This window comes from Bos taurus, chromosome 27, assembly GCF_002263795.3.
Source record: "Bos taurus isolate L1 Dominette 01449 registration number 42190680 breed Hereford chromosome 27, ARS-UCD2.0, whole genome shotgun sequence".
NCBI classification, from domain to species: Eukaryota; Metazoa; Chordata; class Mammalia; order Artiodactyla; family Bovidae; genus Bos; species Bos taurus.
This window is the reverse complement of record NC_037354.1, coordinates 31,234,403-31,257,576: the sequence shown is the minus strand read 5'-3', so window position 1 is coordinate 31,257,576 and position 23,174 is coordinate 31,234,403. Positions and strand designations below refer to the sequence as shown.

General features: G+C 40.6%; 1 protein-coding gene across 1 annotated transcript in view; it reads right to left on the bottom strand.

The window, feature by feature from the left end:
• UNC5D (unc-5 netrin receptor D) overlaps window positions 1–23,174 on the bottom strand; it is a 637,872-nt gene that overhangs the window by 112,855 nt on the left and 501,843 nt on the right. The window contains exons 5-7 of the mRNA NM_001192518.3: window positions 11,412–11,592; window positions 10,375–10,542; window positions 8,228–8,392 (exon numbers count right to left, since the gene is read on the bottom strand). Coding sequence (NP_001179447.1) covers window positions 8,228–8,392; window positions 10,375–10,542; window positions 11,412–11,592 — 514 coding nt within the window. The remainder of the gene's footprint in view (window positions 1–8,227; window positions 8,393–10,374; window positions 10,543–11,411; window positions 11,593–23,174) is intronic.

The window sequence follows — 23,174 nt, the reverse complement described above, 5'->3', positions numbered from 1 at the left end:
TTTATTTTCTAGATGAGTATATTTAGGCTTAGAGAAATGAAGAAATTTTCTCACAGCCTAGCAACCAAAATTCAAACTTAAGCAATCTGACCCCAGAGCCCAGGTTCTTGGACCTGATTGCTATCTATAGGATGAATGTTCAAATCCTGTAGGCTCAGCTCCCTCATTTCTTTCATTTCTAGGTTCATGGTCATTTTTCACATTTTAGAAAGAGAGCATCTCAACTCAGGACCACAGAGGACACTGAAGTCCCTGCAGTCTTTGCTCTCAATGCCAGCTCAACCCAGGCCCACCCTGGCCAGCCCTCATGGCAACTCAGCCTCTGGACCTTCTCACATCCTGAGTTCAGAGCCAGTGCCTTCTCTGGGGATGCCATCTACCAAATATTTCTTTTTTTTTTTTTTGTCATGAATTTGTATGCCCACCGACTGTGGCTAAAATTTCACTTCCTGAAGAAATGTATTTAAGCTTTCTATTGGGTTTTCTGCCTCCAGTTCACACTGTCATGGGCATCCCTTCTTGTCTGTCTATTGAATTTTCTTGGTGATGTGTATACCCTCTCTGAGTAATGTGATCTTGGAGGTAATGTATCCTGCTCTCCAGCTGCCCAAATTTAATTCAAAAGTCCTTCCTATTTACAGTGGAAGTGTTTTATTTCAATTCCTCCCATAAAATGAACAAAGTTAACAAGATGTGTCAAATAAACAATCTTCTAGAAATGTTTCTGTCGCATGACAAAGTACTTCCTGTCCAAACACATTCAAAGAATGTAAGCACAGTGTAAAAGTTCATATTAAAATATGTTTGTCGGGGGGTAGTTGATAGGAATAGGACAAAGCAGAAGAAAGAAACGGACCAATTGCGCTGATGTGTATTAGCTGAGAAAGAAGTTCTTAAGTAGGTTACTTTGTTATGACTCTGTATGTGTGGCACCGGTTTATGAAGGAATAAAGTAAAGTGATGACAGAATGAACATTTCCTGCATACAAAAAGCATCTTAAGTACTTGTTTCAGAACTGGTTGGTAAGAAAGGCCACTGTTTTTTGTTTTTTTAATTGAAGTATAGTTGATTTACAATGTTTTGTTAGTTTCAGGTATACAGTAAATTGATTGAATCTATCTATTTATCTATACATATATATACATATTCTTCTTCAGATTCTTTCCCTTAGAGGTAATTACAAAATATGACTGTATTTCTCTGTGCTATATAGTAGGTCATGTTATTTATCTATTTTATATACAGTAGTGTGTATATGTTAATCTCAAACTCCTAATTTATCCCTCTTCCACTTTCCCCATCGGTAATCATAAGTTCTTTTTCTACGCCTGAGGCCAGGTTGTTTTTTCTTTTAAATAGTTTACTAAATACATATCAATCATTGGCCAACGGATGAAGATCAATCCTTATTTGGAAGGTGGATTATGCTCAAAAAGACAATCAGATGTCTTTATCTTCTTGTTAACAAGTCATAAACGGAGAAAATCCACAGGGGGTGGATAACAAAGCAGAGACATTTTACAGTGATTTGTTGTATATGGTTCATTCTTTTGCCTTTTTTATGCTCAGGTCCACTTAGGATGTGGTACTTGAGTTCAGGTCCTCTTATCATAAGGCTCAAATAGAACAGTTTTAGCCTTGTAGAATCTTTTAAAAATGCCTTCACTAAGACACGTGAGTATTAAGCTATCTCTATTTTCTTTTTTAATTAAGCACATGGGAAACTTCAGTTATGAGCCACTTCAGTCTTTCTCATTAAAGACTGTTATTCTCTGGTCTTCTTACTGGGTCTCATCGTGGGAGAGTTTTTACTGGGGCATTGGGGGAAGGCTGTGGCTAAGCTGCTAATGATACCATATGTGTCCAAATCTACATTCTTATTACTCCTGTGGGTGTGCAATATTATATCTGCATCTTCTATGCAGAATACATAAAGACAACTCTGAATTAATCAATTGTTTGTTATGCACAGAGGCAGTTATTGGGTATTTCTAGGAGAAATCTTTATGTAAAAAGGGATACCTACTATATACTATAAATGGAGTGGGAATGGGCTTTTAATATTAAAACTCCTTGGGAGAATTAGCAAGCAGTAGGAAACTTCATGACGACTTAATGCACTGTGCTAGTATGTTATCTTGCTGATGCCAGTTTTATTTTTTTGTGATACTACAATTTTGTGATACTACAATTTTATGATACTACAATCAGGCAGCTGTGTAGTGCAGTGGGCCCTGAAACATGAACTTATCCAACAAAAAGTTGAAGAATGAGTCCTGTGAGTCCTGACTCTTTGCCCAAAGGATGTGTGGATTTTGTTTTAATAAAGGGACGTCCATCTGTTATAATCCCATATACAAAGCAGACATTCGGTAAACCACCAGCAAAAACTAAGAGTTGTTTCAGATGCACTCAGCCAACTCTGGAATGAACATTTTCTTATTCAGTGCCCTAGAAAATACAGGGAAGGAACCCAGGTAATTACTGTAATGGATAACAATGAGGTTTAGAATGATCCAAGGGAAAAATGCTTACCAAAGCAACCTTTCCTTTGATGTGATTACAGGTTCACCTTTTCGGTCATGTAAGTAGATAGCTCAACAGACAATGTGGATAGATTGGAGATGCAGCTTGGGGATGTTTATTTGAACCTGCTATTGTATGGGATGTCTTTATCCTTGATGAGGTTTCCAAACCGTCAACTCCAACTTTTCTTATCAGCGTACCCATCAGAAATGAAAACAAAGCACCGTGTAACTGCTCTTTCTGTTTCTGAACTGTCAATGTTGAACTGACCTATCTCACATCCTGACAAGAAGGACGGATTAGCCACCAGGTAGCTCAGCCACGAAGCTTCTCTTTCAGGCCCCTGTGGCATTTCTCTGGGTTCATCATCACTGCCCATCTGGGCACTAATCCTGTCTGAAGCGAATTCACTTAAACTTCTGAAGGCAAAGCCTTTAGTTTTCTATCTGCTGGAATAGAAAGTGTGGGGAACAGGTTCCCCTTACTTCTCCGATTCAAACACAACACCCCACCACGTTCACCCTACTGTTCCTGCCAATGAGGAATGCACATGTCATTGACATGTACCTATCAGTGATCCTCCAAGCACAGAAGCAGCTAAGTTCAGTAAGTGGAAAGGACCGCAGTTAGAAAGCTACCTGATTCTGAGGTTAAAGCTTAGAAAACATGGATCCACAAGTTCCCGTCTCTCAACAGGCATTCTACATAATTATCTTCCTGGAAAAGAACAGTTCCAGCACAAAGGCACTGGATGCTTAGTTTATGCTTGCAATTTGGAACCTCGCACTCACTGCTATTGGCATCAATTGCCTAACCTCCCAGTCTTGGGGCATTTATTTCCTTGTTGGGAGCATTTAGGTGTGGCCATCTGTGCTAGCATAACACTACGGTCCTGTGCCTCAGTCACAACTGACCAAGCAACAATCATACCCCAGTATTAAAGCGATCGTTCAGAGCTGGCAGCTCTGTCTCTAGGAGAAATGCAGCTCTCAGGGACAATAAAGGAAATAAAGGAAATCCAGATGCTTTGTTGAGAGCTAAGTAAAAATTAAAGAATTGTAGGTCATCCAAGAGCCAAGCAATGTCACTGTGAAACTGCCAAGAGAAGTTGGGGAATTGAGGACTTGCTTCAGGGTTGTGTCTGGCATAAAGGAAAAAAAAAAAATCAAATGAAGGAAATTCCCCAATTGGAACATGACCCAGATCTTTCACAAAGTGACTGCTCCATAAAGCTGTTGCCAAATGCTATTTTAATCAAACCCAGCCTTCATTGGATCTCCATCCCGAGAGCGCAGCTAGTTTCACCAAGAGCACTTCAGCAGAGTACCAACCAGAAGCACAGAGTAATGTTGGCACCATCTAACTAGACTGCTGTTCATTGATTCCTGCAGACACAGTCAAATGCACTTCATCTTTGCTGACATGGGACCCACTCTGTGTCTTAAAGGGTAGACTGTATCCCAGTGTTAGGCTCTTAGAAACACACTCCTTTCCCACTGATGTATAAATACATCTCATTCACATCTACAATTTCACAGGCTTCAATTTTTCCATCAAAAGCTTAGTCATTGTAACCATCAAGAGTCTCTGATCATGTTTGACAGACATCTTAATATGCATATGACAGAGGCAAAGAATGCTAGACAAACCCATTCTTAAGTAGAAAAGGGAATAGGGGAATGAAGAGATTGAACAGAAAGAAAAGGCTTACATAGCCTTTTAAACTCATGAGGGGATTTAACAGAGCTCTTCACCTCCAATGCTGAACATATTCTAAAGCCCACTGTTCTGCTCATTTTTTTTCCACTACTGGAAAATGGAAACAGAATACTCATTAAATTGCACATGTAAGACAGAAGACCACACATGGTCCAGGTTCATAGGAGGGTTTCATTCAGTAACAAGTAACTGCCCGAACCTCGGCTTGATTGGCTTTAAGGAAAGAGCTAGGCTTTGGAACTTCACAGGTACACATGCATCTGGGATGGTTAATTTCATGTATCAACCTGAGCAGGCCATCAGGTACTCAAATATTTGGTAAAACATTAGTCTGTGAGGGTGTTTTCAGATGAGACCAAAGTTGCAATGCTATGCTAAGTCACTTCAGTCGTGTCCGACTCTGTGCGACCCCATAGACGGCAGCCCACCAGGCTCCCCTGTCCCTGGGATTCTCCAGGCAAGAACATTGGAGTGGGTTGCCAAAAGTTGCAATAAGCGGGCTGAAAAAAGCAAATTGCCCTCCACACTGTGTGTGGACCACACCTAATCATTTGAATGCCTGACCTTCCCAGGTAAGACAGACTCCTGCCTGACAGCTTCTGAACTGGGACATTGGTGCTACAGACTCTGGATTTGCCAGCTTCTATAATATGAGCCAATTTCTTATAATGAATATCTTTATATATGTATGTGTATACCCTGTATCTTATGTATGTATCATATTGGTTCTGTTTCTCTGGAGAACGCTGGTGAATACAATATTTCAGATTTTAAAACTGGGATCTGGACTGGTCAGAATCGTCTTACTCAGCTAACAATATAAGTGCAAATAAATAATATTCACATATTTGATCATTTTTTCTCACATTTGGAGCTAACCATTGTCTGTCTTCAATCAGGAACTCTAAATTTCAGTCAACGAAGGTTGAAGCTTGACATTTATAGAATTTTCCCTAAGCTCAAGTCCAACTGGTGTTTGTTAGATGGCGCTAGTGGTAAAGAACCTGCCTGCCGATACAGGAGACATAAGAGACACAGGTTCGATCTCTGGGTTGGGAAGATCCCCTGGAGGGAGGCATGGAACCCTCTCTAGTACTCTTGCCTGGAGAATCCCCTGGACAGGATTCTAGGACAGGAGCCTGGCGGGCTGCAGTCCATGGGATTGCAAAGAGTTGGATACCACAGGGCAATGGCACCCCACTCCAGTACTCTTGCCTGGAAAATCCCATGGAAGGAGGAGCCTGGTGGGCTGTAGTCCATGGGGTCGCTAGGAGTCAGACACGACTGAGCGACTTCATTTTCACTTTTCACTTTCATGCACTGGAGAAGGAAATGGCAACCCACTCCAGTGTTCTTGCCTGAAGAATCCCAGGGACGGGGGAGCCTGGTGGGCTGCCGTCTGTGGGGTCGCACAGAGTCGGACACGACTGAAGCGACTTAGCAGCAGCAGCAGAAGCAACTGAGCAGGCAGGCAGGGAAGGTTATTACTATGTACTATAATAGTTCTATAATACTTCAATCAGTATTCTCTTATTTGTATTTTTTATTTCTAATATTTCAAAAGTATCTAATGATCATCTAAACTATAACCAGTAGCCTCACAGTTATGCCGTCAAGGGCTTTTTAGAAGATATATGAGATTATTGTCTTAACTATAGTCCTAATCAATGTTAAGAAACATGTCAAGAAATAGTCACAACTTAAAGGTATATTTCAGATATATCTGGTGGTGGTCAAGGGTAGCCAGAAACACATTTCCTTAAACCTCTTGCTAATGAGTTTGTGTTGTCACCGTATATTTGAAAAGAATGGAACAGACATTTCATCAGCAAACACAGATAAATGACCAATTAACAAATGAAAATCTGCTCAATATCATTAGACATTATGGAAGTGCAAGTTACAATAAAAAAAATCTACATATTCGTTAGAATGACTTAATTAAAAATGACCAATAATAAGTGCTCGCAAAGATGTGGAACAACCAGCACAGTTACATCCTAGTGGTAAAAATTTTAACGATTACAATTCTTTCAGAAAGGTTCTTATATCATTAAATACCTAATTATGGTATGGACCACTAATCCCATTTCTAGGTATTTACCCAAAAGAAATGAACATACATGTCCACACAAGGTCTGTACACAAGGGTTCATAGCAGCTTTGTTCATAGGAGCCCCCAGATGGAAGCAACGCTATGCCTATCACCTGGTGAAAGGATAAGCATTGCGGTAGATCCATAAAGTGGAACGCTATTTAACAAAAATAAAAAGTTAGTTACTGATAGGTGCAGCAGAATGAAGGAATGTCAAACACATTATGACAATTGAAAGAAAGCAGAAAAGTGGTGCTTAGGGGTAGGGGAAAAGAAATGACTGCAGAAGAGCACAAGCAAACTCTGGGGATGAATGGCAACATTGTCTATCTTGATTGTGATGGTATATTTACTAGAGAGCAAGGCCCTTTCACTACTGAGATGGTGGGGGGAAAGTGAAAGTGTTAGTCGCTTAGTCTTCTCTGAATCTTTGCAACCCTATGGACTGCAGCCTGCCAGGCTCCTCTGTCCATGGGATTCTCCAGGCAAGAATACTATAGGGAGTAGTCATTCCCTTCCCCAGGGGATCTTCCCAACCCAGGGACTGAACCCAGGTCTTCTGCATTGTAGGCAGATTCTTTACCATCTGAGCCACCAGGCAAGCCCATGATTTGGTTCCCTTTAATTATAGACCTTTGTATTGTATCTGACATATACAGATCACTCAGTACTTGAACTGAGCAAGTAAAGGAATTATGGGGCTATGAGGTAGCGCTTGTTTCAATGTACTGATCATTTTAACTAATGCATTAACCATTTCGACTTATTCTGAAAATATGACTGTTTGTAGAGGCTTGCTTTCAAGCATAGCTAGTCATATTGACACAGAAAAATAAATACAACTTAGATGCCTCCTTCATACTATAATCTTCCTAAATAAAAAGTGACACATAGTCCTGAAAAGATGACAAATTATTGAACTACATTATTTTTTGCTGGATATCATCCTAGAAGGCAACCTAGTTCTAAAGAATAGGTACACCTCGAATCTCCTGTTTTTGAAGGATCTAAGAAAAATCAATATACCCTTTAGCACATCTCAATGGGCAAGCGGAGAAGGGATTGCTATTTATAGAGCACCTATTCCGTGCCATGAAATATTCAAAATATATTCTTTTAATGCTGGTCCCAGGAGATAACCAAAAATAGGCACTTTTTGGGTACTTTTGGTACAATTCATAGAAGTTAAGCAGTTGAGTGACTTCCCCTAGATCACAAAGCTAGTAAGGGATACCACCAAATTAAAACTCACCTCTGTGTGGTTCTATTTAATCCTCCCATGGTTTCATACCCAGGCAGACAGTCACTTGAAGAAGTTAAAACATAACCTCAGGAATAACACAAAGGCTTGGAAGTTCTGAAATGGGCATTCTATTTTGGGCCATGCCAGACCAATTTGAGACAAACCCAGCCACCTCCTCAGTGCCCCATCTGTAAGGTAACAGTTAAAACGCATGTCCCTTGGTCATACTGCATGTCCCGTGGCCTCTGAGGATTACAAAATGCTTTAGAGTCCGGTAAAATTCTTGGGAGAAAAACAAGCCTACGTTGATCCAGATCGGAATTTCACCAAACCTAAAGACAATGGGCCCTATAAGAAAAGAACTGCTAAGCCCCAAAGTCTAACACATTTGCCTACATCATTTCTCTCCCAACCATATCTAGTTACTATCACGGTAAATATACGCACGGGTGGAAATGAGAGTGGTAACAATGTTTAAAGTGACCTATTTGTCTTCTCTTTGACACTTTCCACCCGTTTTCTTTTTGCTCTGGGGGATTCTGTTTTCTGGGAACTGGTTTCATAGAATCAATGGTCCTGGCATTATCATAGCATCTTTTCCTATGATGGACAGACACAGAAGATGTGTACCGTAAGCTCTTACCTAGGATGCAAAGGCCGTCTGTGCAGTTCTCAGATTCCTGGCTTAGACCTTCGCAGAATTTGCCCCCGTTTCTCGGGGCAGGGGCTGTGCATTCTCGGATCCGCAAATGCTCGCACTCTGGGCTGCAGACCGACCACTCACTCCACACTTCCCAGCTCCCGTCCACTTCAAAGGGAAACAGAAGGAGCCATCGTTAGACTGCATCTGACAGCTGTCAGGAGACTCACCCCAAGGCCACTGTGGTTCTTAGAGCTGGATTTGAAAGAAATCACCACCACCACAGAAAGAAAATAATTTATCTGTTTATCTTCTCTCCATGGTTTCTTTCCTAAAGAGACAGGTGAACAACAGCAGTGGTGTAATTCTCTTGCTATTGCAGGATGAGACCAATTACTGAATTTGGGCAAACATGTGAATTGCCCGTGCCCTCAGGTTCGCTAATCATTTAATTATCCATTCTTTCCCCGTCTTTTATGCCCAAGTGCACTTAGATGGACAGATACACTCTGTGCAAGAACCACTGGTAATCACTACTTCCTTGTGGGTTGACAGTTTAGAACAGAAAGTAGAATAAATGCTCTTTAAGTCCTAAAAGCCCCTCAATAATGAAAAGTTACACCCATATATATTGATAGTATTAAACTAAAACAGGTCAGCCAAGCCCCAAGATACCAGGACTTACATGAATAGAATCTCTTGGGTCATAGATTGCTGCTGTATGTAGAAACGAACAAACTGAACTTAATTCCACTAAAAAACAACCCTAGAGATTATGGCAGCTGTTGGAAGCAATTGTTTCACTACCTCCTAGGAATAGGGCAACCGTGCTTATGTGGGTTATTGAAGATATTGCCATTTTTAATCTAGAGAGACTAGTCAAGAGCATGTGCATGCTCAGCCGCTCAGTCGTGTCTGACTCTTTGTGACCCCACGGACTGTAGTCCGCCAGGCTCCTCTGTCCACGAGATTTCCCAGGCAAGAATACTGGAGTGGGTTGCCCTTTCCTTCTCCAGGGGATCTTCCTGATCCAGGACTTGAACCTGTGTCTTCTGCACTGGCAGGCAGATTGTTTACCACTGAACCACCTGGGAAGCCCAGTATAGGGTAAAATAAAAATACTAAATTTGAAGCGAAATATCTGAGTCCTTGTCTTGGTTCTGTCAACATTTTGGCTGAGCCACCCTAAGCAAGCACTTAGCCTGACTTTACTATTTCTGTCAATCGGGGAATCATAAAACTCACAACACAAAACTAAAGGACATTGTTTGTGTAAATGTGTCTTGCACAGTACCTGCACATAGTAAGCACTCAATAAATGTGTACTGAATACAAATTCAAAATGAAACTCCAAGCACAGGCAACTGGCAAAAGCCTCGCCTTAGCTTTGAGTGGTACTAGATTTGCAATTTTAAAGACACAAGTCTCTGGTCCAGTGTCCTTGGACTTAATGTTGGATCATGCGTGTGAGACCCAGGATCCATTTATTTCTCAGTGGGAGAATATGCTTCCCACTCAAAAAATCATCTTCTGGCTCATCTACTTCTCATTGTATACATTGGGTTATAGCCAGTAAGATGAGCAAAAGAACTTGTAAAAGCCATATTTGGTAAATGAAGCCTCTATTCAGAAAGGAAGGCGATCATAGCCCAAATGTAAAATAGAAATGGCTGTGATGCAATCTCTGCCAATTGCATTGTCTTAAATGCAAAGGTAAACCTGATGAGGTTAGTTGAATGATGACTGATGATAAAAGGTCAAGTATTTGGTACCTGTTTTGTGCTCAAAGGCAATTCACTACACCCTATTATACAGATGAACACTACACAATGGGAGAACCCAAGGAGAGAAGGGCATGGCTTGGCCCAATCAAACACTGGTAGTATAAAAATACATAAAAACATTTGGCTTACTGATGTTGAGTGTCTAGGGTAATCTGAGTATGAAGAGAAAAACTATGCCCCCACATAGAGGTATTTCATCCATGTTCTTGCTATTACAATTACTTCCGTGTCAGTACTCTGGACAAAGGCTCTGTTCTAAGAACTTGGAAGATGTTGACTTTGGGAAGGTAGGTTCTACTGAACGCTTCACACCAGCTCGATCGTGGTGGTGGATGAGAAGGGAAAGGAAATCTACGCATATCTCACCAGGACAGAGAGCAGTGCAGGTTATTTTCTGCACTGACATTCCCTCACAAAAGGCTCCACCATTGAGAGGAGCTGGGTTGGTGCAGGTCCGGGAACGTTTCTGCCATCCTCTCCCACAGGGAACATTGCAGGCTGACCACTCTGTCCAGGAAGACCAGCCACCATTCACTGAGAGAGAAAAATGGGGAGGGGAGAAGAAAAAAAAAAAAGAAAGGAAAGAGGTTTTTACTGATTGCCTACTATGTGCAAGCCACTTGCCAGGTGTTGTGAGTTGGGCATCCAGGGACCAAGAGACCAGTGGGGACCCTCACCGGCTGCCCCACTGTGTGGCAACCGTGGGGCTGATCTAGTCTCCACCTCCCAGTCTACTCTTCTGTAGACCATAGGAGGGACACAGAGAATTTACTTTGCAAGGAAATGATGAACCAGAGGAAGAAGTCATCAACATATTTCTACAGCACTTGCTATTCCAGAGGAGAAGAAGAAAATACCAGCATCTGAATTTCTATTAACTTTCAGTGCTTCAAACGTCAATCCCAGGGCTCTTCTACTGTGGAAGGCAGTGCTTACTTCAATAGCTGGGAATTTCACTTATCCATTACCTGAACTATTCAGCAAATAGTCATGTTTGTTTTTGGTGGATTTCATATGCCAGAAGAGGAACTGCGAATAGCCAAGTGTGGGGAGGATGGGGTAGATGTTGGGTTTGGAAGAGTGGGAAGCAGAAGTTGCTCACCTCGATTCTTTTCAAATGTAAACACAATGGAGGCAAAGAAAAGTCTTTTAAAGTTCTTTTGAAAATAGATTGAAAATGTCACTCACTATCCCCCGGAAGTCTAATCTTGGATGAAAGAGCAAATACATTCACGGCTATAGGCGTCACCTACCAATGGGCTGAGGCAGGAGATGGCGCTGTAATGGAAACCCGCTGGAGTCCCTTCAGTGCTAGACACAGAAAGTTCTAAGGAAATGCACCTCCCTCTACCCCTCTGCATCCTATCCTCTCTATCCACTCCAGGCCTTTGGGCTGGTCTTACCATAAACCACCACTGTAGCCGACAGGCTCCTCCTCTTGGCTACGATGTTGGCCGCCATGCAAGTGTAATTCCCGGAGTCAGAGAGCCGCGCCTGCCGGATGATGAGGTTGTGGTCCGCCCTGGTGTCAATGTGCTCATCTTGTTCAGAGTCTATGGGCTCCTCGTTTTTCAGCCATTCCACCTATTGGAAGTCAGGAATGTTTACAAGTCATTAAACACACACACACACACACACACACACAAAAGTTTTCTGGAATCGGAAAATGAGTGGTTAGAGCATATGGAAGAGAGATGTACATAACACAGAATGGCAACACGAATGCTATCTTTTTAATCTTTATTCCATACACCATCCTTTTCATTCATTTGGTATATTCAGGACATGAATACTCCAGTTAATAAACTGGAGGTGGGAAAAGAATATAAGCATCCTATTGACTTTGACCTATTTTCTAAAAATGCAATAGAAGAGAGAAAAGACTGTAATTAGGTCATTTCATTATATTTCATCGTGTTACAACTCTGATGATGATGATGATGATGATGATACTCCAATAACTGGCCCAAAATGGAGATCAGAAAAAGCAACACATATAGGTAGAGCTTGGACTCTGTGCAGAGAGGGTATTATGTTGTCAGGCAAGGTTTGAAGCTCATATTGTTTGCATTTAAGCAACAACAACATAGATTTGGGTAATCAGAAACACAGAAATGAGACTCAGATCTCAGTGTTCCCTGGTTTCAGGGATATGTTTATTTGGTGATCATTTATGTTACTCCTGTAGTGATTCAACAGATGTTTAGGTCAGATCAGATACCCGACACATTTAAGCCCCAGCCTCCCTTCCAAAGGATCTCACTTTTCACATCCTCTGAGTTTAGACTAGTCCCATCTCTGGTTTGTTTCCTCTGACTTGCTCCTAGAGTATCTATTTCTCTCTTTCCAGTTCCACTTTAAACGTATCCTTGGCCGAAAGTACTTTTTCCCTGGACACCTGAGGAAGCCACAGAGGGGACCTTCTGCTCCCTGGATCTTCATCCTCCCGGAAGCTGGGGCATACCGTCCCTACCTCCCTAATTCATCAAGCAGACCAGGCTTCCCTGATCCACCTGCCTGCCTTCCCCATGCTGTCTTCTGCTTCTACATCTAAACACCATCTCCACTCTCTTGTGCCATCTTGGTAGCACCGTACACAGCTCCTGTTTGACAAGAACCATTTAGCTCTAGTTATCATTATGTGTTATACACAGGAATTTAACAGACACATCAAAACTTTAATTTAACCAAGAAAGCAGTCACTACACCAAAAAGACCTCACATGTAAGTACATGCATCCGGGTTCTTTTCACGTACCCTGCCCACCACTAACATAGATAATTGAAAGTTGGCTTTAGAAGATGTCTCATTTCATCTTTAAATGTAAATAATTATAATTTATTGCCAATAATCAAGTGACACCTGTTAGCAATTTGGTTTAATAAATATTTTTGGCTCCCATTAAAAGTGATTTATTTACCAGAAGAAAACCTATACTGATACTTTAATATTTATCCCAAGAACCAGCCCAAGAATGAGAGTATAGAATACCAAAAGTCATCTGTCAATCCAAAATCAGTCCTAGATGAGGCAGATTTTTAGAAAAGAAAATGATGCCAGAATAGCCAAAAGAGATCTGAGAACTGCTTTAAAACATGTACAAGAGCTGAAAAAGCAACATGGTGCAGGACCATGAAGTAAGGAGGCAAGCTTACTTCAACCCCAGCAGCTCCTCAAGGCATCACCATGTGCCAGCCTTGGGTATAAGAACTAATGATGTCCAAAAGCAGAGTCCAAAAGCACTGCTCTGTTTAATGAAGCAGGGCAGTGGAGCCAATTTTAAAATAATCTGACCACCAGTCCATTACAAAATATCCTCCACTCCCCAGTAACACTGCATATGTTCCAGCCATTCATTCATTCAACTGATAAATATTCCAACATTTACTGAACATCAGAGGTCATCCTGAGAGTTGAATAAAGTGAGATAAACAAAACCAGCATAACCTCTTCTTTCATAGACCTTACATTTAATGGTTAAGATGGAAACAAGTAAATCTAGGGACTTCCCTGATGGTCCAGTGGCTAAGACTCTGTGCCCCCAATACAGGGGGCCTGGGTTCAATCCCTGCTCAGGGAATTAGATCCCACATGATGTGGCTAAAAAGACCCCACATGTGGCAACTAAGACCCAGAACATCCAAAGAAATAAATTTATAAGAAAAGAAGTAAATCCACATTGCCACCAGAAAGTAAGAGTTGTCGGCAGTATCTGTGATAAAACATTTATTTATGTTAAGCCGATTGGATTGGGTTTTTTAAACCACCATCATTGCTGTGTCACTGGAGAGAACAAATCGGTCAGCTTAAAGCAGGTCTGGGAAACTCTCAGAAATTCTGAGTGCAGACTGGTTTTCTGATTGTTAATTTCCTACCCTTTCCATTTCTAGCGCCTACAAAGCCATTCCCTCCTGTCTCCACCTTAAGCCATCTTCTTTTTACATCCTTCCCCCGCAAACAGCTGGTCAGGAAGTTGGGAAAGTCTGGCCATGGTCCATAAGTAAATCATTTCTAGTGAGGGAATGACCCTGGGGGCAGAGGCCCTCGGAACAGAAACCAAAGTAGGCGCAGCACCTGGAAATCAAAGAAAGCTTTCCGAAGGAAATCTGGACCCAGAGGAAATTAAAGCCACAATCATTAAGCAGAGGTCTGGTTCCAAATTAAAAACTTACATAAAAATACCCCATGCACAAAATGAAGTGTTCAACACACGAGGAAAATATTTGCCACAGATTTGATACATAAAATGGTAATAATCTGATGACCTGAGGGTTATAATTTGAATCACTCATGCTCTCATATCAGTCGATGATAAAATATCATCCAAAATAAGACAGAAAAAACACACGCTAATTAAACAACTCAATAAATATTTTACACCACTAAAGAAAAGGTGAACAACAATATAAAGACGTTGTTCCTACCCAAAGAACGAAGATGGAAATGACACAAATGTACACAGGCACACACACACATAGAGTATTTTTTTAATTGAACTTACAGAGTACCAGGCATTTCTGCTCTTGCTGCCCTATGATTATCTCCTTTCTCGAAGACACTAACTGCCTCTTAACTATGGTCTCTCTGGTGCTTCCATTCCTGCCTCCATAGTGGATTCTCCACGAAGGGATTAGGTCATATCCTTTTCTGGGTCCAAATCGTTCTACAGCTTTGAACACCACTAAGAACAAAACTGCACATCCTTACCATGGCTAAGAAAGTCCTTCTTGGTCTGGCCCCTAGGTAATTTCCCACCTTAGATTCCCCAAGTAACCTCTGTGCACTCTACTCCAGCCCTACCGGACTCTGTCATGTTCTAGAAAATTCATAGCAAGTTCCTACCTCAGGGCCTTAACACCTGCTGCTTCCTCTGCCCAGAAGGCCTTGCCTGCGAGGCCCCACCTTTCATTCAGGTCTCTAATCAAATGCTGCCTCCTTAGAGAGGTCTTGCCTGACAACCCTTCTCTAATATAGCAAGGTCTCCTTGCTCCCTGTGTCCTGCTTTAATTTTCTTCCTAATATTATCGCCATCTAACAGGTTTAAAGACAGTAAGCCTTTCGTTCTTGTAATTGTGATCTCAAGAATTTGCCAACGAAAATTATTGGGGCTACGAACAAGGATTTAAACACAATAAACTATTTTTAGTTGCAAAAAAGAAAGAAAGAGGAAAAAAGTATGGCAGAGCTCTATGTAAATAAATCATGATTCAATAATTCAATTTAATATTGTATAGCTCTAAAGGTCATGATTTCAACTAGTGAAAATCCTGAAAATGCTCATAATGCATGAAAGAGTCAAACTGCAAAACTGTGTGTTTAGTGCAATCATAAATTTGTAAAAACAACAAAAAAAGAAATCACAAACATACATATTCTTTAAAAATGATTGCAAGAAAATGCAATATGCTGCAGAGGCTTTGAAAAAAGACTTGGGGCAGCTGTTTTTTTTCCTTCCTGGTGATTAACTGTGGCACGTAAAGGAAAAGGTCTTTATTAATCTGAAAAACAACTACGGTAGCTTATAAAAGTCTTTTACTCACATAGCACAGTAGTATTCAAATTTATATTTAGCCATAGACTGCTTCCTCAAATTAAAGCTTATCTGATCATATGGTATATGATATGTGATCATATATATATATATATATATCTTATGATATCACTTACATGTAGAAATTTTAAAAAAAGATACAAATGAACTTTGTATACAAAACAGAAACAGACTCACAGACATAGAAAACAAACTTAGGGTTACCAAAGGGGAAAGGGGGGAATGGACAAATTAGGAGTTTGGGAATAACAGATACACACACACTATATATCTATATCTTTCTATCTATATATACATAATAAACAATTCATGGGGTCACAAAGAGTCAGACATGACTGAGGACTTAAAAAAAAAAAAAAAAACCTGTATACCACAGGGGACTATACTCTATATTGTATAATAATGTATGTGGGAAAAGAATCCGAAAAATCATATGTGTGTGTTTATGCATAGCCTGCATGCCTAGAGCCTGTGTTCTGCAACAAGAGAAGCCACGGCAATGAGTTTAGCCACCCGTGCACAGCAAGTAGAGAGTAGCCCCTGCCCGCCACAACCAGAGAAAGTCCGCACACAGCAATGAAAACCCCAGGACAGCCCCCCCCCCAAAAATTAATAAATTAAAAAAAATCGGACCGCATGGAGATGTTCAGCACACCTGTGCCATAAATTATAAGTTGACCCTTGCCATACAATCTACCCCCATCCACCCACATGTACTGTGAACATAGACAACGGTCTGCTACTTGGTTCCCCCAGAACACAGCTTGAAAACCAAAAAATATATACAGGACAAATGAGGAACCTTAGGATATATACATTCTGGCATAATTGGTGTTTACAGTGTCATGACTGAGGTCCATCAATCCAATTACATCTACAAACAATGGGCACGTTACTGCCACTAACTGCAGGGCTGTTTTTTATTCGTACGCTAATCGTTTATCCATTTAACTGATGGCAGGATCTTTATGAGAAAATCAGTCTGGTATTTTCTGGGCTTATAAAAGTGACGAATTGCTGCTGGATTTATGCTTTTGTCACTTAGAGAAATGTTAAAACATTTTTGATGAGCTAAGTGCTCCTAATGCAGAATAGTTTAATAAATAAGATAATAGGAAAAAAAAAAAAAAGCATTTCCTACAGCAGCAGTTGCAAACTCGAATGTTCCTGGGGGCCAGAGAAGTAACATAAATTACTGACGAGGCGCTGGGTGCAAGACATCCAAGCACGTTGTTTGCATATTAAAGACAAGGGCCTATTCCTCATTCCCTCGAAGAGATGAGCTCACTCTCATTTTTCTTAAAACATGTTATCATTTTTCTGTCTCCTTTTGTTTTTTCCCACTTTAGATAGAGACATGAGTATTTTAAAAAATTAACAATGATAGTGCAATGAAAAATGACTGTGAATTCATTTTTGTTTTAAAATCTTTTTTGCTTTCAATGCATCACAGCAATCTTCACATTTATGGAGTACATAGCTTCAGTGTCAGGATGTATGGGGACCCCGTGCTGCTGTTGACAAAACGCAGATTCCAAGACTTGTGCAGTTCAGACTGTGGTGACCAGCGTAACCAGTCGTTCAGCTGCTAAGCTGTGTCTGACTCTTTGCAACCCCATGGACTACAGCACGCCAGGCTTCCCTGTCCCTCAACCATCTCCTGGAGTTTGCCCAGTTCATGTCCACTGAGTTGGTGATGCCATCCAACCATTTCATCCTCTGTTGCCCTCTTCTCTGGCTTTAATCTTTCCCAGCATATTCCAATGAGTCGGCTCTTCACATCAGGTGGCCAAAATATTGGAGCTTCAGCATCAGTCCTTCTGATGAGTATTCAGGGTCAATTTCCTTTAGGATTCACTGGTCTGATCTCCTTGCGAACCAGATCTTCCATCTTTCTTGAGAAGCCAGGGCTGTGTATTTTAATGGATTATTTCTTAATTCTAACACGATGACTCATACATTACAAAATATATTGTGAGGATCAAACAAAACACATCCATAAACTGCATGGAGATTCACTATTCACTCTCTTTTCCAGATACCATAACATAAGAGCTGTCTGGCCTCCTGGGAGCACCACTGCAATGAAGACTTCACTGAATTTTATTCCTTTCAGTGAGTTGGCTTCCCCCATCATTCAAGAATGCTCTGGTTCATATGGATCATGGGCCACTGTCCATGCTCTTTCATAGAAATGACTGCCAAGCATCTAAGAACTTTTGAACTTAAATACAGTATTCTACAAGTATCATAAGGGCATGAGTATTAAATTCAGAAATTATTTTATAAGCAGTTGCCAACAAAGCCCTAATTAAGCTCTTAACAAAAGCAATACACATTTTCAAATTAGCTGTATGGATCAATACATTGACCACCCTGAGGCTAATGGACATTTTTTTTTTTAAATCACTGATCCAAATGATCTCATGCTAACAGGTCAGCTCTTTGACAGAAAGACTTAACATTCTGGAAGGTGCAAGGCATTCACATCTTCAGAGAAAAAAAAAAAAACATTTTTTTCTACTTATTTAGCATAGATGGATAATCCCAGTTAGAAGTGTGTGAAGAAACCAGTTATTTGGAGGTAATGAGGTTATGGATTTGCAGGGCACATGAGTTCAATAACATAGTGTTATGTGCAGATGGCCTGCAGTTTGTAAATTTTTCTGGTTTATAAACAAATCTGGATAAACAGACCTTCAAAGACACTTAAGATTTCATGCCAGACAGCGAGTTCCTGATCCATCATTCTGGTTAACTGGGGAGAGAAGGGATGTAACTGACAACCCTATAAATTTCTGCAACAATAGGCAGCATAGTAATTGAATGGGGAGGCTGCCTCCTTTGGAAGAGGGATAGATCGATGCTTCATGGGTGATCAGCTTATCTGAGAGCTGGGTCACATTTGAAAATGTTTGCATGAGTCTTGACATTTCGCCTCTTCTGACCTTTTGTCAGACATCCTGTATGATAAACTTTACACCTAAAGGTTTATTTCCATCAGAAAGCATGTCAGATTCTAATGCTCCTGGTCTTGTTCCTAATATTCCATAAGAGCATGAGAAGGTGAGTGCTGTTATTAATCATCTAAAAGTACAAAAACTAGACTAGAAAGAGAAAGGCACTTTAACAGGCTAGCTCTCTTCCCATGCAGGATCCCAAGCTTGTTGTCCTTTGAATCCTAGATAGTATCAACCTGGAACTCTCTCTTCCTTCACATCCCATAGAAAATGCCAATGAGGGCTATGAGTTGGTATCATCTACCAAGTGTTCTTATCCCCTCAGCTTCCCTGGTGGCTCAGATGGTAAAGAATCCACCTACAATGCAGGAGACCCAGGTTTGATCCCTCAGTTGGGAAGATTCTCTGGAGAAGGGAATAGCTTACCCACTCTGGTACTCTTGCTGGGAGAACTCTATGCACGAGGAGCCTGGTGGGTTACAGTCTATGGGGTCACAAAGAGTTGGACAGAACTGAGCGATGAACACGTTCACTTTCGCCAAGTGTTCTTATCCCCCCAGTTCCAGTCCTCTTGGGATTTGCTAGAGGAAATGTAAAATTGAGCTGTTCTTCAAGATGTAATCTCAGATTTCTGATTTTAGAAGCTTCTCAATTCATTACTCGTTGCCTGGGTGTCATCTTAAGTGGCAAGTTCCTTAAGAACAAAAACAATATTTTAAATCTTCCTATAACTTGCATACAACCTTCTTTTGAGGATATTCAATAGCATCTGTTGAATAAAGCTTTTAGTCTGAATTAACATATATGCAAGTTTAGTGACTGGTGTGATTATACATACACACATACAACTTCAAACTGCATTTCAGGGATTGGGTCAAGGAAGGGGATATTATTTTTTGCTTTAAATCCCAAAGTGGAATCTAGATATGAAATGGAAGAGAGACATTTTGAGTGTAGTTGTTCTTAAATATATTCTGGGAACCACTAATATTTCATAATGGCTCCATAGGGTCTCATATTGAATTTCATGTGTTTGTTCAAGGTATGAGTTTTACAAGAGTAATAAATGGTTTTTCTCCCCACTACAACTAAGGATGGCTTAGGAAGGCAACCTTGTCTGACAGACAGCTCACTAGTGGGTATGAGAGGTCCAGCCAGGGAAACACTGGAAAGTCACAGTCATTCGCAATGTGGGCATTCCCTATATAACCTCCCAAACTTCTTGGTAAATTGCCATCTTACCAAATAACAAGTATGATTGAATTTCTGTGAGAAAATGAGAAGGCTGGAGCATGTATTCCAGTTGCAGGTCGGGGTAAACGGGATATGGCACCCAATGACACAGGGGTGGAGAGGAGGGGACCAGGCAGAGGTAAAGAGGGGGTTCCAGATGACCCTGGGGGAGCCCTTGACTTCCACACCTAGCATACTGGTCTAACCACTACATTTCTCATTTACTTTAAGTCACATCATGAGTTTTGATCAAATGAATATTTCCCAGCCTAAAACAATGAGACACAGCATTTATTGTATACTCTGTGCCAAGTGGGCTTCCCAAGTGATTAGAAGTGTTAAAGAACCTTCCTGACAATGCAAGAGACATAAACAGATATGGGTTTGATTCCTGGGTTGGGAAGATCCCCTAGAGGAGGGCATGGCAACCCACTCCAGTATTTTTGCCTGGAGATTCCCATAGACAGATGAGCCTGGCGGGGTACAGTCCATGGGGTCACAAAGAGTCAGACATGACTGAAGCAATGTCACACACACATGCCAAGTACTCTTTTAAACACTGTACGTATGTTCATTAATTTCACTCTTAAAATGTGTCTATGAGGTGGACACCATTTTTAACATCTCCATCTTGCAAATAACAAGGATGTTAAGTACTTTGCCCAAATATATATATATATATATATATATATTTTTTTTAATGGTAGAACCAGAATTTAAATCTAAGTTTTGACTTCAAATCTTGTTTTTAACCACTGTGTTTAGTCATCCATCTTATTTTCCAGATTTGGGTGGAATGACCTCATGCTATTTGCAAAATTACATTGAAGTACAGTGGATTGACATGACTGAAGATAATTTTGAAAACATATTTGGGGATTTTATGATCATCCCTAAGGACAGGGGGATGCAAAAAATATCGTGACAAAAGCAGCACTGTTGAATACATATATTGTCTCCCAGACGGTTGATTTAAAGGCCAGCTCTTATTTGAATGCACACATTCTGGTTATATTAACATGTCAAGATGTTCAGAATGTAGCCAGAACTATTTTTAACATATAAAACTTATTCAAACTTAATATTTGTCCCTATATAACTATTCAGAACTTAGGGTAGTCCTCTCCCAGTTATTTGGTGTTTGGTTTTGCTTCGGGGCAATGGGCAGAAATGAATGAAAATAGTCCATGAAATCTTTGTGATAATAGCCTGCAGTCTTAAAATACTTCAGAAGGCCAATGTTGGGTGACTTACAGGAAATAAATAATTAGGAAATTAACTTACAATATTTAGCAAATAGCTTTCCTAAGAAAAGGGACAGGTGTTTCGGGTCTTTTATTTGGTTGGGCATGGATGCAATTGTGAAGCTAAGGCAGCCGTCCTGTGACCATGAAGAAAAGACAAAGGAACTCACAGAGGTAATGGTCACTGTCTTTACACTCAAAAGCAAACACACTGCTAACCAACACTTTATCTCATTTGATCCTCATGACAGTTGCAAGGCAGGCAGAAAATATCTTATTCTTCCCATTTTACAGACTACGTGATTCACCTAAAGCAACAAACTTGGAAAATGGTACAACTAGAAGTTGTAGCTTTCAAATCAGTTTCCTGCCACAAAACATCAGCCATTTTCTTGTCTTGCTGATCACATGAAGGCTGGCTCCTTAACATTTCCCATGATTCGGCTTGGCATTCTAAAGTAAGTCTTAACTGGGACTTAACTATTACAATAGGTGACATGCCTCTACTCAGAACGGAGCCAATTACCTTCTCATCTTAGTTTAGGCCATCACTTGTTTTGCTGCTTTCAGATTAGATGTCGCCTGTCCTCTCCTCTCTCCTTGATTCTATTGCCTTCAAGTTATTTATAACAGTACTCTCATGTTTCCCCTTTTTGTCTTCCTTTTCTTTCCAGACTGGATAGATTGACTTTAAAGCCTCCTACTCTGCACTTTCTGCCATTTAGCTCCACTTATCTGATTATGCATCACAAAAGGAAGTCGAAATTCAGCTTAATTGTGAAGTGAGAAAAACCTAACGATCAAAGACAGAATCACCCTCACGGATGCTGAATGAAATGACAGACAAGAGTTCCTCTGTAGAAGCCTGAGTTCTGATAAGAGAATGTTATTTTCTGACACTATGTCTCTAGTCAGATCAGTGTTGCCCTTTAACTTCCCTGTTTCAGTTATGAAAGTCAAGTGCAGCCTCACGTTATTTTTTTAAAATTCATTTTGACAGGTAAATGGTCTCTGGGAAAGTAAACACCCTGATCAACTGTTTATTGAGACTGTAACATTGTCATGAGTGAGAAATGAGACATGTTTACATTAATGTAAAGCATTTACACGAATGATGATCAGAGGGAAAAGACAACATTGAACAGATGAAGCATAAAAATGAGAATGGGAAGAGATTTGCAATCAAAAGATGATTCATAAAGGAGGTGTGTGCTACCATTAGCTTTTCAGCTATGCTCTCCCCCTCGTGGAATGGATCTTGTTCATTGCTAATTCTACATTTGCTCTCTCTCACCTGCTAGGGGAAAAGGAATTCTGGTTTTGAACCTTTGATAAAGCAATACCTTGGAGATGCTTCCAACGCTTCTTAAGCTTTGCAAACTGCATTGGCTATCTGAACGAGTGACCTAAAACACAGTATCATTCGCCTGTTCATTTTAAAGGATTATTTTAGGATGGGAAGAACTCTTTAACAAGATTACAAAGAGCTGGGCTTCAGGAACTCTCCTGGTGGTCCAGTGTTAGGAATCTGCCTGCCAATGCAGGGGACACGGGTTGGATCCCTGGTCCGGGAAGATCCCACATGTCGCGCGTGCCGCAACTACTGAAACCTCGCTTGCCTACAGCCATGCTCTGCAACAAGAGAAGCCACCACAGTGAGAAGCACATGTCCCTGAACACGCGCCACAATTAAGGAAAGTTCGCACGTGGCAACAAAGACCCAAAACAGCCATAAAAAAAACCAATTAAAAAAAACACAAACCAACAAAGAGTTGGCTTTCAGAGAGACTCAAAACAGTCTCTGCGTTCACATTTCCTTCCATACCAATTTCTGGTATGTACATCAGGTTTTAAAGTGGTGGTGAGGGAATCTTAATTAACAGTTCCCCCTTTCTGTTCCTTACTACCAAGTACTATATACTCAAGTGCTGGAAAATAGCCATCTTAGTCAGGATTAAAGCATTAAAGACTCAAAATGTTCACATCATAACTGGTTTTAAAAGCTGGTATCAGAGTTACATACAATTTGGAAATGCAAACACAGATCACTGACACATACATAGACACAAACCACTGGAGAAACCAGATCTGTTCAGAATAAAAATATTTCCATCAGCCACATTGAAAGGCTAATCAGGTAATGATCTACAAAGGAAATGCAGGGACAGATATGGATGA